The sequence below is a fragment of the Lolium rigidum genome, chromosome 6 (genome assembly GCF_022539505.1).
Source record: "Lolium rigidum isolate FL_2022 chromosome 6, APGP_CSIRO_Lrig_0.1, whole genome shotgun sequence".
In the NCBI taxonomy this organism is placed as follows: domain Eukaryota; kingdom Viridiplantae; phylum Streptophyta; class Magnoliopsida; order Poales; family Poaceae; genus Lolium; species Lolium rigidum.
The window spans coordinates 99,773,513-99,791,279 of NC_061513.1; the positions used below are offsets into that span (position 1 = coordinate 99,773,513).

General features: G+C 45.2%; 1 protein-coding gene across 1 annotated transcript; it reads left to right on the forward strand.

The window, feature by feature from the left end:
* The first annotated feature begins 4,987 nt into the window (after positions 1–4,987).
* On the forward strand, positions 4,988–6,698 carry LOC124660127 (protein VAPYRIN-like). Its single transcript, XM_047197917.1, has 2 exons — positions 4,988–5,770; positions 6,231–6,698. Exons 1-2 carry the CDS (start codon positions 4,988–4,990, stop codon positions 6,696–6,698), a joined length of 1,251 nt encoding a protein of 416 aa, XP_047053873.1.
* Positions 6,699–17,767: the final 11,069 nt, after the last annotated feature.

The window sequence follows — 17,767 nt, forward strand, 5'->3', positions numbered from 1 at the left end:
CTTTGTACAATCTAAATGAATATATCTTCTGGGATGTCTCCGCTCGCCCGAATGCGGTAGTGAGGGTGAGGTACACTTCCTTTTCTTTTGATCACACTGTAATCTGGTCGATACATAGAAGAAGCATAATAGCATATTAAATGTTGTTCTTCCCTTTTCGTTAAAAACAAAATTGTTGCTAAAGGGTGATGTGTTATTCTGCCTTTTTTATGGCAGATGCATCGGTTCAGCTGCCCCTGATGACAAAAGATATGTTTCTTGACCCCACTTCATCTATCCTATACGTAACGAGGGTAATTTGCTACAGATTCATTTTCCTCTAAACTTTTGTTTTACGCTCTTTTTCCCCACGAGGAAGTTTAACCACGGCTGGTGTTTTATGAGCTGTGGGAACTAAATGCAGCAATTCATGATGCAGAGTGCCCGTTGCAAAGTGCTAGCTTGGATTGAATCTATCTACTTCAATCGACCTTTTTTACATGGTTCACTTGGAACTAAAATAAAAGTTTACGTAAAGGAGCAAGAGAAAATTAATGATCATCTGCGCCTCCTTTTTTCCTACCACTACGTACATTCAGGATAACTAAAGGCTTGAATTTGACATATCTTGAGCTCTCATTCTAACATGGAATATGAGAATGCAAAACGTGCTTTAAGAAATCTGCTGGTGACAAAAGAACTTTCACCCACACAGAATATTATGTAGTACCTCTGGTAAGATTAAATTGATGCCAACTTGTGAAGAATTCCTGCATGTGTATGATGTACATGCGTATCAATTAAAACAAACATGAGGCATTATGTTTTATTTTGGACTCCTACAATGATTAAAAAAATGATAAAAAGTTTTAGAAACAATACGGAGCTGGGTACTAGCACAATTTTAAAAAGTAAATCAAGTGGTTTGGGGGTTTTGAACTCAAGACCTACAGATTTGCATCAAAGGCATCATCCAATTGAGCTACCACTATGTTCTATCAACTCTAGACAAAGTTTATTTATAGAGAGTAGTGTGGCGTCTTTGCCATGGGCGTCACACATGCCTTCCACGTTGGCAGCTGTAGGCCACGCACGCATATGCACACCACGCAGGCAAGATGTGTGGCGCTCATCGCATGGGCGCCACACGATGAAGTGTGTCGCCGCTCGCATAGGCGCCACACAAAAGGGTTAGTGAATTGAAATAGTTTGGTTGGGAGGTTATTTTGTGCATTTCTTTCATAAAAGGGTTGTTTTTGTGCAAATCGCCTCCTAACAGTTGTTCGATCAGAACCCATCCACCCAAATTATCGATATAGCTGAAAGTAGGGTTGACATAAAGTTTGAAGCTCGGTGAATTTAATGAACGCTGGTTTGCTCGACTCATATTTCTAACGAGCCAAGCTGAGCAACAATTTTAACTCGTTAACGTTGACGAGCTAAACAATGGAGCCGATGATGTTCATGGGCTACTCATTAAGATCTGCAACAACCAAGTATTGGGCCAATAAACGGTTGTGTCCTTGGACTCCTGGCCAATCTAAGCTGAGGCAAGCAGGTATCAACCAAACCTATCAAGGGAGACGAAACAAGCAATTGTTTTTTTTGTAGGTCTCTAATTTTCAGAGTTCATGTTCAAAATTAAATTATGGTGATTGTTGTTGCAGTTTTGGTTGTAGCCACCCCTAGTTGAGAGACCCCCACCTCCACCACCTTGCCACGACCCCCGCCATCATTGCTTTTGTACAGCGCCACTAATTTCTCACCACCAATTCGTCTAAGGCGCTCATATCTCACTCGGGGTCCATAATACACCGACGACCAAATGCATGGAATAAATATGGTCAAGGCCAGGTAGGGTTTGTGGTGATATTGGTTGAGTCCTCCCATATTGTAGCCACGTGTACGCAACCGATGGGGTAGGATAAGCACATGCGCCAAGACCAATATGTCCCTATGAAAATTGATCCACATTTTAACTCTTCCTGCTACCTCCGAATTTCCTGAAATAAAATCTTTCCTTGTATCCTTCCCCATTATAGACATGAAATATGTTGTTGGAGCACCATTCGAATTCCTTGGTTTCAATAGAGATTCACAAACAAATATATCCATGTAGATGACGGTAATGCCTAGCTGCAAATCCCTGATCAATCCATCTCATGATAGGTCGTATGTGGTAGGTATCCACCACCAAATGCCTCCTCGGTTTGTTCTTTATGAACAATGGATCCTCGGGCTAGTGTTTGGGCCTCGATGATGCCAATGGGATGTGTTTATCTGCTCGGTGAAGGCGGGGAGGACACGTCCATTGGAATCGTGGATGGCACCGTTGATGTCCATGTACTTTGTCTCCATTCAACATATGGACCCCTCGAAGTTAAGCTTGGTACATAGAATGTGCGATCGCCTCGGTCATGAGAGAAGGAAGGCCCACAAACTAATACTCCCTCCGTCCACAAATAAGTGGACATCTAGCTCTAAACTTTGTCCACAAAAGAATGTACACCTATGTTTCCAATGCACTTTAATTGCTTCTTTCTCATCGCACGGAAATCAAACCCAATAATATGGAGCACATCTTCTTCTTGTTTTCCACATGCACTTAGCTTATTGGAGTAAAAAAAAATTAAAAAGGAGAGATGCATGTTCCCAATGTATTTTTTACTCCACTTCATAATTTATCTTGGAAAACCCGTATGTACACTTATTTGTGGACGGAGGAAGTATGCACTAGTAACAACTATAACTTGCCCTCTTCTTCCTAAGGTTTATTAATTTACATCAGCTGATCCACACCGCAAAGCGATGAAATATACTCCGTAGTAGGTAGGAACAAACAAACCGGGTTGACTATAGTCATTTTATTTAGGATGCTAGTCCCTATGTAATGGATTCCATAAAATTTGTAAATATATTTCTGTGTTCAAGTTTGTGCAAAAAACATATTTTGAAATTGATAGGAGCTCTTGTATACACCACATAATACCAAATTTATTCAAGACAAGCGTACCAAATAATCAAATAATATGTATGCAAGGTAGGGTCTATTATAATTTTAGTTTCGTAGTTTTTTACTATACAAGATGTGCTATTTTGGTACGTATGTAGTGCATATGGTGCACATGTTGTGAATTTGTTATTGAGCCGGCATGCAAGATACATTGGCTGATTTGACAACGGTTCAAATTATACTATAGAAGTATCTATAGAAGTACTTGCCTAATGATATACTCGAAGCATTGCCAAGATATTTGGTATGACTATACAACGTTAATGATCTCTATCATAATATGTGAGGATAATAAGAATGTATACATGAGAAAACATACATACACACAAATACATGTGTATACACAATATTATTAGACAAATTGTGAAGAGTAGATCAAGAAGAACTTTGAATGCAACACGCAACTTAAAGTTAGCACAGCCAAACTTTACAATGATATACATAAAAATTGTATAACAAATAACATTATAAGTAATATTCAAAAATATTGTCATGGGTTAACTATAATATCTAAATAATGTAAATCATAATCATTAGGTATGGTTTGATGAAAATAAGTACAAATTTTTGGTATAAATATATTTTTCGTTGTACCCGGGTCCAAAATGTTTGCTATAATTTAATGGTTCAGTTTGCATTAGCGGTGGAGGAGTTGGCACTGGCTATACTTCTCCTCACAACACTACACTTCTTGCCAACTGAATTATTTTGGTATTAAAAACATGCCAACTATGAAGTACTTCTATTTGGGTTGTAGCATTTAGTCGATGCAGGGGTTACTCATACCGAGGCTTACGGTGGTTCACCTAGAAAGTGTCCAAGATCTTTCAGTGCAATGAAGAATCCTCATTATTTCCACTTTGGACCGTTTAAAAATTTCGCATATGTCCAAGCACGCCTATTGGTTGACACAGCAAGAATCTGGCTACCATGTATGGCAGGGCATGTTCTTTATGTCTGAACATCCAATGCTTGCTGCAAACGGCCTAAGTGTGGGCGACTTAACAAAGGTCGGATCATCTTCTAACTCCACCACTAGTGAATGATCTAGTGCAAACTATAAGTCCGACTGGAGGAGGTCGATTGCTGATTATATGCAAGATCCAAGTCAAAATGTGGACATAATTGTTTGACGGCTAGCTCTCAAATATATACATTGACTAATTCCGACTTATATCGCCGAACAACCGATGTCATTCTTCTATAAAGTGCTTGAACAAAGACCAACACAAGGTTATCATGGGAGAGGTACATGACGGTTTATGCGGGACTCATCAGTCTGCTCATTAGATGAAGTGGATGCTCAGTCGTGCCAGATTTTGTTGAAATCATTGCCAAGGAAAGGGGGCAAGGGGCCGGGGTCCCTCTATGGTGACGGAGGAGGTTAGTCAGGCGATTGCTCGCCTTTCCTAGGGCATACAGAGGCATGTTTCACCTTGATTGCGTTTCCACTCTAAGATTTTCTTCGTTGCTCTCATGGTGCTTCATTCACGGTGGAGAGCATCACGAATACGAGTTCAACGTTTTCTTGTTTCTTTTATGTTTGTGGTTGTTCTTGATGTTGTAAATTATTTTCAAGCATCTTGTATCTACTGTTTGGGGCCCTAGTAATTTATGGCTGGACGTGAAGCCTTTTATCTAAACAAATAGTCCCTCCGTTTTATAATGTTTATCGTGATTTTTGTTTAAATTTATACTTACTAAATTGGGTGGTAAGGTGCCACAAATGGGTTTTCTGTTCATACTGGTACGTACTTACTGAATTGTGTGGTAATTGTGACTCATTTGGTCCATATATTCCAAGTATCCACCGTGTCAGATTCCATTGGCACAGAAAATCAACGTTCTATCGTTGCCCCATCCAGCGTGCAATCAAAAGCGTCATCCTAGGCGCGCACTAGCCAGACACCATTCCATGCTTCCAGTTCCACTGCCCCCATTATACTCTGCGCGTTCAACTAGCTTTGCACGTACGAAATTCTAAACTGCCAAGAGATGGCCACTGCGAAGCCAGCTTCCATTGCCGCCAATTCCACCACTGCCGCCAAACCGCCGGCGCCCGAGCAGCCACTGCTGGAGGTGGCGGAGGAGGAGGTGGTGATCGACTTCAAGCCCAACTCCAAGTGCCGCGTCGACCTCCGCCTCCGCTCGCTGCACCCCGCCCTTCCCGTGGCATTCAAGGTCCAGACCTCCTCGCCGCTCAAGTTCCTCGTCAGCCCGCCGCGCGGCGCCCTGCAGCCGCTCTCCTCCGCAACCATCCGCGTCGTGCTCCGCCCGCAGCCCCACGCGCCGCAGACGTTCCCGCGCTCCCGCGGCGACCTCTTCCTCGTCCTCTCCTCCCTCTCCGCCGCGCACCTCGACTCCGCCGCCTCCATCACCGGCAGCGCTGCCGCCGGCGCCATACGCCTCCGCGTGTTCTTCGGCGGGCCCTACCTGCTCCGCCTCGCCGCGGACGCTGGGGACTCCGCGGCCGTGCGCCTCATCCTGCGCCGGCAGCCGCAACTTCTGCCGGTTCTCCAGCCCGAAGCGCTAATGCCCGACACCGAGCAGTGGGCGCCGCTGCACGCGGCTGCCGCGAGGGGGGACTGCGAAGAGGTGAGGAGGCTGGGGCCGGAAGCGCTGGCGGCTCGTGACAAGGATGGCAGGACGGCTCTGCACGTCGCGGCCGCAGCAGGGGAGGTGGAGGCGGTGGCGGAGCTGGTGGAGATGGGCGCCGACGCCGCGTCCGCCGACGCCCGAGGGAAGACTCCACTGGACGTGGCGCGAGACAAGGGCTATGTAAGTACGCTTGTCCTTTGTACTGCCATGTAACTTCAGGGCTGGAAAGACTGCTTACTTCAAGGTTTTCATCATAGTTTAGATTGGGCAAACATCCGTGGCAGCGTAACACACTAACAGCCTCGAAGCCTCCAAGGTCGTAAGAAAATATTGTCATGTAAAAATGTGGATGTGTGACTAACTGTTGAAGCAGGGTAATCTGCAATATTTCGACTGTTTCGTCACGAGCAAAACAGATGGGAATCTGAAGGACCATGATTCCAGACTTCCAGCTGGGTACGCTGTACGTAGCTTGGCACATATGACTTGTGTCGTTGCGCTCGTGAACGATGGTCTGCAACTACATTGTTTTGTTGTCCAGTTGGGATCTTGGAATGTACTAAATGAACAGTAGTACAACTCACAATTTTCACACCAGATCTCTTGTAATAATGTAACACGTCTGTTTCACCGATTACAGAAAGAAGTTGTGGACATACTGCAACGTTGGGAGCTGGTCATGACAGCGGCTAGGCGAGGCGACCTCCAGAGCCTGCAGCTCCTCCTCAGCAAGCGCACGGGCATCCGCGGCCGCGACCAGTACGGCCTGACGGCGCTCCACATGGCCGCGATCAAAGGCCACTGCGACGTGATCGCCTTGCTCGCCGGGTCCGGCTGCATGGACATCGAGTGCGAGGACGTGGAAGGGCACCGGCCGCTGCACCTCGCCGTCGAGGGCGGCTGCGCCGACGCCGTGGACCTGCTGCTTGACATGGGCGCTGACGTCCACGCCAAGACCAAGCGGGACGCGACGCCGCTCCAGATGGCCGAGACGATGGGGTACGATGACATCGCGCAGCTACTGCGCAGCCGGGGTGCCGACGAGGCGGCAGCTGCTGCGCAGTTGTGCATCGCGTCGTCGTCTTCCTCGTCGATATCGTGTGCCTAGGGAGAACCACTTTCGTGTTTGCGTCTTCGATTCAGTGTTGTTTGTAGAGACCATGTTAATGCTGAACTGTCTTATGTTTTGTTAGAAGGTATTGATATAAACTTGCAACTGCGCTCCATAGAGCAGTTTCAATATATTGCAAGTTGCATCTGTAGATTTAAAAACAGAACATTTACTGAAAAGTTTTTATTTTTGTTATCTAGCCTTGACTTCAGCATTATCTATTTTTACATTTTTTTACAAAGAATTGCGACAAAGTATGCCTTTTTTCTTTATAGATAGAAGAAGAAGAACCATACACAACATGCACTGCAAGAATTTTTTTTGAGAATTCGGCAGGTGAGCTGCTCGATATATTAATAGAAGAAGAGATTACAACCGGACTACAACGGCTGCGGCCACGGCACAGACGCCGCGCCGAGCAAACATGGTGGTGGAGAGGTGTCCACCACAACTAAAAGAGAAAGCGGACTACGCGCGAGCTACGGAGATCTTCGCACCCGCCAAGTCCCAAGCAGCCGCCTCGTCGGTGATCCGAGCCAGCAGGGAGCGGACCGGGGAGAGGGAGGCTATGAAGACGCGGGCGTTTCGCTCAAGCCATAAGTGCCAGAGGACCAGGAGCGTCCAGGAACGGACACGGGATGCCTCCAGGGAAGGCAGCCCCTCAGACAGGCCGGCCATCCAATCGATGGACCTGTGGTGGTTCCCCCAGGAGGAGGGAGCGAGGGATGGGGCCGTGGCGATGATTGCCACCCCGGCCCAAACCTGCCGCGAGAACGGGCACTCGATGAAGAGGTGTGTCGCGGTCTCGAGGCTCCGCATGCAAAGCGGACAGAAGTACCCATTCGGCCATCCTCGAGCAAGCAGCCTGTCGGCCGTCATAAGCCTGTTCTGGACAAAGAGCCAAGCAAAGAGACGACAGCGCGGAGTAGCCCAGGGCTTCCAGATGAGCTGGACGAAGGCTGTCTGCACGGAGCCCACAAACTGGAGGCGATACGCGGAGGAGGCCGAGTAGCTACCATCCGGAGTGAAGCGCCAGGTGAACTTGTCGCGCGTGTCCGGGGACGTGCACTGCAAGAATGTGTCACAAGGCGTTCAAATAGAACGACTGCTCACAAAAAAAACCACTAATTTCCACCTACCAGCTTCCTCAACAATGGCATCTAAAAGAAGTGCCCTGGTCTTCGACTTATGCTTGAAGGTCATGTTATTTGTTCAATCCAAATTGACCTCAGAGCATCTTCGATTGCGTCCCCAAACAAAATTCGGAAGCATAGATGGATGGGTTCATTGGGAGCCGCTGCCACGTGGTGGCCCTCCCCCCCTCTCCAATAGGATGCCAAACAGATTTTTTGCAATGAAATTTAAATCAAAATAAAAATAGACCCAACCATAGAATTCAAAGGCTAGTTTTCAGAGTTCGCACCATCATATCGCCACGTTCGCTGGCTAGAATACTACAGAACCGAGGCACAAGTAAAGCCTAGAAGAATGGGGTGATCTTCGCCATCGATGGCGACTCGACCATAACAACGTCATTGTGTTGTTCGCCCGGCGTCGAAGCTGTTGTCGCCGCCGTAGTTGATGGCATCGATGCCGAGTTGCTGCTGCTGATACCATCGCTGCTCGCACTTCGAACGGAAATTTCTTGCAAGATCATGTCGAGGTAGAAAATGTGCCCCACCTTCAGCTCATCATCCATTTGTGAAGTGTCAGCGGTCAAGATCATGAAGTCCGTTCTCATTCTCTTCATGGAAGCTCTCTCCTTCTCGGTCAATATCTTCTCGTCTTGCTACGACAACAGGGTCTTCCACCTCTCATTACTCTTTTTGCCCTCGAATGAGCAAGTTCGTCGAGACATCGGCAAGGCACTTGTCGATCGATGCTTGCACCCTATAGGATGATGCTGCTTCAGTCATGGATAGCTTGGCCTTCTTGTTGTCGATTGGGCATACCGCCGAGGTTGCTAGTGGCGCATCTAGATCAACAACGTCGTCGAATGTCTTCACCAATTTAAGGTGTGTTTGCCTCCAACATTCTTTGAGCTTGGTATAGCAATGCAACAAGGTGAATCCTTTGTCTTTGTTTCTCTTTGGGTACAACAATAGTGCATGGTCCAACTAAAGCAAGAAAACACAAAGACATCAATGCATAGCCGATCAAGAAAACACATAAAATAGATGGCCAAGCACTTACCATATTGATCGAGTTCATGCCACTCTCCGGTATAACTTCAATGTTTGCATTGCATGGTAGCCACGGAATAGGTTCATCGCATGTTGTATGATACCCCACTGGGTAGACATAGCTTTTTGGCTCCTCTTCATTTGCATTTGGGCATACTGATGGCTCCCAAGTGCAGGAGATCAATTGTAGTACTTTTCAATAAACAAAGGTTGTCGAACCCACGAGAAGCTGAAGGTATGGGTTAGCAAACATAACAGGAAAGCAGTAATAATAAAGTGATGGTTTTGGTGTTTCAGGTATATAGTTTGCAATAAAAATAAAGTGCGGAAAGTAAATAGCAAATAAGTAAATGTTCTCTACGAGAGAAAAGCCCAATCCTCTATGCAGCAAGAGGACAAGCTCAAGTGTGTATGCTTATTTAGACAAAAGTTTCCGAGGGCGGCATGGATTCACTAGCATCTGAGTTCTAAACAACATGGTAAATATTTTATCAAGATTTATTCAATTAGGGGTGGAGCCTTAGTTAGGTGCAGCCATAAGCATGTGCAAATACACCGCTAATGATGGGTCCTAGAGCCATTTTCATGTGCAAGCATAGGAATCATTAAGATATAAATGTATCATCATAGCCATAAAATTTAGGGTCCCGACATAAACCCCTCTAATGCAACTCATATTGTTGGAAGATGGTTTTTGTCATTACGACTCCTCCAATACTAATGCATTACATCAAAGTGCAGCCCTAGGAGCCCATATAGGTGAAGTAATATGCAGTCGACATTCGCAGAAAACCATCATAGAACAACATAAAAGATAGAAAACTTGACCAAATACTCATTGCACATCAGGAACGTGGGGAACTACTCACAAGTGATAAACATGATATGGATCAGAGGCATAATGGTTCCAACACAATCTGAATATATAATCTTCCCACCAAATAATGACAAAGTACCAATCACGAACATGCAATAGCACTAAAAACAATATCTGGGGTTCAATTCAACACAACTACGAGGTGGATGACATCGATCTCGTAGATGGAGATGGTGGTGATGGTTGTGCTGGTGGATATGTCGATGTAGATGCCTCCTCCCAAGCCAAGGAGGAGTGGGGATGTCGATGGCGTCGCTTTCCCCTACCGGTGTAGCAGGATCTGCTCTCTCCCGGAGTAGGAGAGGAATTTTGCCTCCGCCGCGCCTCAATAAATCTCGGAAAAAATATGGCTTCGGTTTTGGGGCGAAAACGGGGCGTCTGGAATAAAAGGGGGGCCCAAACGATGCCCGAGGTGCGAACATGCATGGGTGGCGCCGCGAGAAGGTTGGGTCGCGCCACCTGGTGTCGTTTGCACGTCGTGGCCCCTCTCGCGCGATTCTTTCGCGCTCTGCCTTCCTTCGGGTGAAAAACTGATCAGGTATTTTCCCTCAAATTTTTGCGATCCGGAAAATCCTGAAACAAATAAAATATGAAAAAGGAGGTTTTCTGCCTCCCAGGAATTAAATACCAAAGAGGGGGATTTTGTAGGAAAGTCCCAAAAATTATCTAAAAATGCATGAAGGCAAATAATAATGATGATGCAAAATGAACGTACCACATAATCCTTGTCGAGCAACTTGTGCTCATAAAAAAATCCATTTTGATCCTACTCTAATAGGCGTCACTTGTTTGATTGCCTCCATTGACCGGGTCAATGCTCACCATCTTCCAAACATCACACAAGCACATATCTTCCAACGTCTTCCACTTGGAGCCTCGTGTGCCTTTTGGCTTGTCTGTGTTGGCCGCTACCTCGCTGCCCTTCTCCTCTACCTCCTCCTCCTCGCCTCCCTCCTCCTCCTCCTCCTCTCCCTCTTCCTCTTCCTCTTTCCCTTCATCCTCCTCCCAATCTTCTTCCCATACGCTCCAGGTGCCTATGAAAATGGGGTGTGTTGCATACACGCGGAGAAGGGGAGGAGGATGTGTCCGTTGGCATTGCAGATGCCACCGCTAATGCTTGCACATCATTTGTCTTCATCGAAAACGATCACGTTGAAGTTAAGCTTGGTCCATCTGAAACACGGTAGTGTCCACCCCACTAACACAACATTAGGCCCACTCCATAGGATGGGCAAACAGGCGACCGCCCCGGGTCCCGGGTGAAGGAGGGCCCCAAAACTGAACTGTACTAGTAACAACTATGACCTATACTCTTATTTAGAACGATTATTAATATGTGAAAGTAGACCCAAATCACTTGGTTCACACCAGGGTGCGATGATATATACTCCGTAGTATAGATGAACAAAAAAGCATGATCGACTATAGTTAGTTTAGTTAGGATGCTAACAATCTTTCTCTAATGGATTCCCTAAAATTTGTAAGTAGATTCCCTTGTTTATTGAAAAAATTGCAGGAGCTCTTGTATACACCACATAAACCAGCTGCATTCAAGAAGATCATACCAAATAATATGTATGCAAGGTAGGATTTACCACAATTTTAAGTTTGTCGTTGACTACTAAAAGAAGTGGCATTTTAGTGCGAAGTGCAGATGATGCTCATGTTGGGTACTTGTTACTAAGCCGACATGCAAGATACATTTGCTGATTTGACAACAATTTAAATTATATTACATAAGTATCTATAATTATAATTCCCTAATGATAACACTAGAATCATTGCCAAGATATTTGGTTGAATGTACGCTTTAATGATCTCTATCATAATATGCGAGGATAATAGAAATATAATGAACAAACATATACACACAAATACATGTTTGTGCACTATATAATTTATGCAACTGTCAAAAAGTAGCTCAAATAGAGATTTTAATGCAACATACAACTTAAATTTACCACAATCAAACTTTGCAATGATACACATATAATTTATACAACTGTGAAAAATAGCTCAAAGAGAACTTTTAATGCAACAAACAACTGAAATTTAGCACAATCAAACTTTGCAATGATACATATAAAAGTTGTATAACAAATAATAGTATAACTAATATTCATAAATATTGTTTTTGTTAACTATGTCATCTAAGTAATGGAAATCGTACTCATTAGATTTGGCTTGATCAAATTAATTTAAAATAAGCATAAATATTTAGTATAAATCTATTTTTAGTTTGATCCGGGTCTAGAATTTATTTGTATCAGGCACACATGACACAGAGAGAGACTAACGAGCCTGGGCATGACAGTTCGAGGTATGCACATTGTGTTGCATAGAGAACCAGATGCACAGGAGAATCAACCATCCCTCAAATTGGATTAGCTAGATAGCTATGATGGTCTTGCATTATACTACTACGTATGCTCAAATTGCTATATGAATCCTAGTTGTTTCCAGCCCAAAGATCGTGTTGTTAATAAGCATCAAAAATAAAAATATATGATAAAAATACCCATTTTTAGCGGATGAATCGACAAATGGAGGTACGAGTTGATCAAGTAAAAGTTCAAAGCCTGCAACACCGTGAATGTATTTAATTGTTTAAGTTTGCAGCAACATGGAGGGAGTTATGAATGTCTATAATTCTTCTCACGTATTGTGTTCAAAGCCTCTTGCCAATTCATTTATTTTTGTACTAGCAATTAAGTTGAATATGAAGCATTTTTATTTGGTCTAGAGCGTCTAGTGGATGCAGGGGTTACTCATGTAGAGGTATATAGTGATTTGTGGCCATTCATTCAACAAGTGTCCAAAATCTTTCAGTGCAACGATGAACCATTTAATGTATAGCTTGAAAGATGCCTCGATAATACTTCCGCTTTGGTCTGCTTCATAATTTCTCATATATCCAGCCATGAAAACTGGCCCGCGTGTGGCTACCAAGCCAATCGGGAAATGTTCTTTATCTCTGAACATCCAATGCTTGCTGCAACCAATTTATGTGTGGCTGACTCATCGGCTAACTCGGCCACGGACGAAGGAGGTAGTGCAAACCAGATGTCCGACTAGAGGATCCAAGTCGAAAGGTGGAGAGATTGTTCGATGCCTAGCTCTTAAATATACATTGATCGATTCCAGCTTCTATTATCTACGAACAACTGATGGTCTTTTTCTAAAGTACCTGGACAAAGACCTAGCAAAGATTTGTAGACCTTGTTTACTTCTCTTGTATTTCCGTCCCTAATGGGTTTGGTGATGGGAGAAGATTTGATGTTACCCAATTCCCTCACAACCGCTTGAATACGTTTCCCCAAAAATACACTAGTAAATGATGGATAAATTTTATTCCAGATAAAAAATGTGAGAATAAGAAGGAATATCTCGGGATTATTTCGTTTAAATTTGGAAAAGTAAAAGGATAAGTGAGGATTTGATTTTCCAGAATTTGAGATAATTCATGTTAATCCCCGTAAATACACTTGAAGGAAACAAGACATCATGAAAGTGGTACGTGACGGCAATGTTATCAAAATCGTGATTCTGAATTGGATCGGAATATCTATGACAGGATAGTAGAACGTAGGTGACATAGGCATCCCAAATGGGCCTGCCAAATATAGTACCCGAGGTTTACTGAAGGCCCAATACCCGAGGAATAAGAAGATTCGGAAGCCCAAGATATATAAAGGAAAATTAGAGTTATAATAGGAAGTGTTATTTGTAATCTGGCGGGATGAGTTAGAAACCGGCCCGAACTCTGTAACTTGTACAAAACGAAACCCTCGGCTCCACCTCCTATATAAAGGGGGAGTCGAGGGACGAAGAGATCATCGAATCATTGTTACAAACCCTAGTCTCCATAATCGTCGAGTACTTTTCGGCTGAAACCTTCGAGATCTACTTGCCCTCTACTTTCAACTAAACCCTAGCCTATAATCCATAGGCATTGACAAGTTGATACCTTGTCAATTGGCGCCGTCTGTGGGAATTAGAGGCGTAAGGATCCGATCTCGATGGCACGTTCAAGATCTTCGACATCATCAACCGCAAGCAACACAATGGATCGAGGTAAACGGATCGCCGCTGGTCTTGTCGATTTTGTTCCTCACCCACCCTCCCGTTTGGATGCATATGCGTACCTGCCGGAGCCTATGGAGATGACGTTCGGAAGTTTTCGCTTTCGCGTCGAGAAAGAAGGATCGTATCGTGTCGAAATTCCGATTTCGTCGGGATCGTCGGCGGTTGATTCCGATTTTTCAAGCTATACATCGTCAACCGAGTCAGGAGAAGAAGAAACTTCGTCGACACGCTACGTCAGCACCAGAACAAAAGAGAAACTTGCCAAGATCTTCAACGACATGTCGTTTGAGTCATCTGCGGACTCATATATAAGCGATGGCTCAAGCGATGTCGATAGTTACGAGTTCATCGACAAATCTATCACAGTGGGCAAGGTCTTCATCAATCTCAACGACGATGTCACCAAACCCAACATAGATCTGAATACAAAATATCATCAGATTTATGCAATCGAGGATCAAGAGGAAACATCTGAGGCTTTCGACGATCTGGGAAATCCATACGTCGATCCCTCCAATCTGCGACAAGGCCTGGGCAACAAATACGTCGGACCAGAGCCGCGAGACAGAGTTCAACTTTCACAAACAGCGTGGGACAGAGCCATGAGAGCTATGAATGGTACAGAACCAATGGCTACCACAGCCACACCAGAGGAATTACAAGCATATCAATATAGACTCGCACGAGCTGCCAGAGAATTGGAAAAACAGACAGCCGAGTTAAACAGAAGAAAAGAGGCAGCTTCTGCATCCAGCAGAAGAAGGGCAGATCTAAGTCGACAATCTAGAACTTCGGGTGATAGCCACAGGGAGGCTAGGAACAGAGGAAGGTCAAGGTTACAACACATACCCGAAGCTGAAAGAGAGCACTTGGTTCAAAACCTCGACATGTCCTTTATGTCGATAGATACAAGAGGGAACATTATTCCCAAGACACCAGAAGCTGGGTATATGGCGACACAAGCCTTCATCCTTGCATCTAAACCACCTCCAGGTGACCCAAGGGAAACACTATACAATATGGCGATAGCAGGGGTTGGAGCTATGGGAACAGCGTTTGTATCAACGCCTCCCGAAGGAGCGGCAAGGCAAAATAGTCCACGACCTGCAGCAGCAACGGCGGCAGCCCCTGAAGGACCAAGCGGAGCAAGAGACACGACAGCACAAACAAGGGTCGATAGAGCGCGGCAAAGCAGAAGGGATCATCGGCAATCTCCGGAGCTTAACGACGAAGATATGTGCGGCTTGCCATGCTTCACGAGGAGAGTCCGAAAAACTCGAGTCCCCTCAGGATTCAAGTTACCCGACAACTTCAAGAAGTTCGACGGCCTTCAAGATCCAGAGGATTGGCTAGTCGATTATCTTGAGACAGTGAAGCTCACAGGAGGAACCAGGGCAACAGCTATGCAAAGCATCCAGGTGCATTTGAGTGGAGCCGCACGATCTTGGATAAAGAAACTCACTCCAGGATCTATTGACAGCTGGGAAAGTTTCGAGGACGTGTTCGTCAAGAACTTCAGCATCTACGTGCAAAAAACCCGCATCGTTAGAGGAGTTAAGAGCATGTCGACAAAAGCCGGATGAGCCAATGAGAAAGTACATTCAAAGGTGGAATATCATCAAAAACTCGGCGTAGAAAATATATCCGACGAGAGAGCAATAGATGCGTTTGTCGCAGGAATCAGGCGTGGAGATTTTGTCGAGGACTTGGGAAGGACCAATCCAAAGACAGTATCTGCGTTAATGGAGATAGCAAACAAATGGGCAGATGGAGAAGACGCTGTCTACAACAAACGACATAGGTCGCCAGAGGAGGACCGTGGTCGAAACTATCAACCGAGGCGACGATTTCCTCGGCAGTACTGCACTATGACGCTCCAGGGTAAATTTCGGCAGGTTTTCGGGCAAACACAGGAGGAAACAATAGAGATGATTACCAGAGAAGGAGTGAACAGCGAAGTGATAACAGGGATGATTCTCGCAACAGCAGGCAAAATAGCGGGCCTAGGTTCCCAAGGCCCTTCGTGTCCCCTGAAGACATGATGAATGGGCCGTGTCAGATGCACTTTTTCATCGACAATAACGGTAAAAGACAGTCAGGGCACTTGCAGAAAGACTGTCGAAATTTCCAGGCAATGTTCAGGTATGCAGAGCACGCTAACGCTCGGGCAGCACAGAGAAATCCTCGAGAACCTAGGAGCGAGATTCACTTACCACCTCCTCCCGCGATTACAGAGGACAATCGACATCAGCTCAGAATAGCGGCAGCACCCCCACCACCACCTTATGTTGATCCCAACTCTCACGGAGCGGTGTCGATGATTCAGAAGGCAAGGCCGTCAAATAGAGCTCAAAAAGTAATCACACGACAGGTGTTTATGGCAGAAAAAATGCCGCCACCAACTGTCGAGTATCTTAATTGGTCAGGGCAAGATATTGGTTTTACCATAGCAGATCATCCGCAACAAGTCCCTCGACCAGGGCAGTCAGCACTTATCTTGCCAGCAGTCATTGCGGGATTTGATGTCTCTCGAGTGTTCATAGACGGCGGCAGCAGCTTAAACCTCATGTATGCAGACACATTGAGGAAGATGAACATATCTTTAGCGAACTTGAAGCCAACAGACACAAGGTTCCACGGTATCACACCGGAGAAGCCAAATTATCCATTGGGGAAGATCAATCTCGACGTTCAGTTTGGAACCCGAGAGAATTATAGAATTGAGAAGCTGAAATTTGAAGTCGTGGATTTTCCGTCGCAGTACCACGCTTTGTTGGGACGACCAGCATATGCTAGATTTATGGCGGTGCCACACTATACATACCTGCTGTGGAGATTGCCTGGACCAAAGGGACCAATCACAGTCAAAGGAAGCTTCGCCCTAGCCGATAAGTGCGACAAGGATTTTCATCGACTATCAGAGACTTTCGGGATGCAAGCTGAGTATTTGGCGTCAAAAAGTATGACTGACTACGACGTGCTGCCAGACGTTGGAAGGCCAAATAAAGAATCAACTTTCAATACCGAGAAAAATTCTAAGGAGGTGCAGATTCACCCGACAGACCCAAAAAAGACGACGTCCATTGCAACAAATATGGATACCGCATAGGAAAGCGCGCTCGTCAAGTTCCTCCGTGAGCACTGGAAAATCTTCGCATGGTGTCCAGCTGACATGCCAGGAGTACCCAGGGAACTTGCCGAGCACCACCTCAACTTAGATCCTCTCGCGAGACCAATCAAACAACCCTTGCGGTGTTTTTCGGAACCAAACCGCAAATCTATGTTATCAGAAATAAATCGGCTCAAGGATGCTGGTTTTATCAAAGAAATATCTACAGAAGCCACATGGGTAGCTAACCCAGTGATGGTGCCGAAGAAACACACGACAGTCCTTCGCATGTGCGTCGACTTTACGTGTCTCAATAAACATTGTCCAAAGGATCACTTTCCCCTCCCAAGGATCGATCAAATTATCGATTCCACGGCTGGGTGCGAACGTCTTTCCTTCCTTGACGCATATTCTGGTTATAATCAGATCAGATTAAAAGAAGAAGATGAAGTAAAGACCGCGTTTATTACACCATACGGCGTGTTTTGCTACAGAACAATGCCCTTTGGTCTAAAAAATGCGGGAGCAACATATCAGAGGATGATGCAGAAATGTTTGGCGACACAGATTGGGAAAAACGTGCAAGTATACATCGATGATGTCGTCATAACGTCAAAAAAGGGGGCAACGCTGATCGAGGATCTCAAGGAATCTTTTGACAACCTCGACAAATTCTGCCTCAAGCTGAACCCGACAAAGTGTTCCTTCGGCGTCCCAGCAGGAGAACTTCTGGGGTTTCTAGTTTCAGCAAGAGGAATTGAAGCAAATCCCGACAAAATACAAGCTATAGTAACAATGAGAAAACCAACAA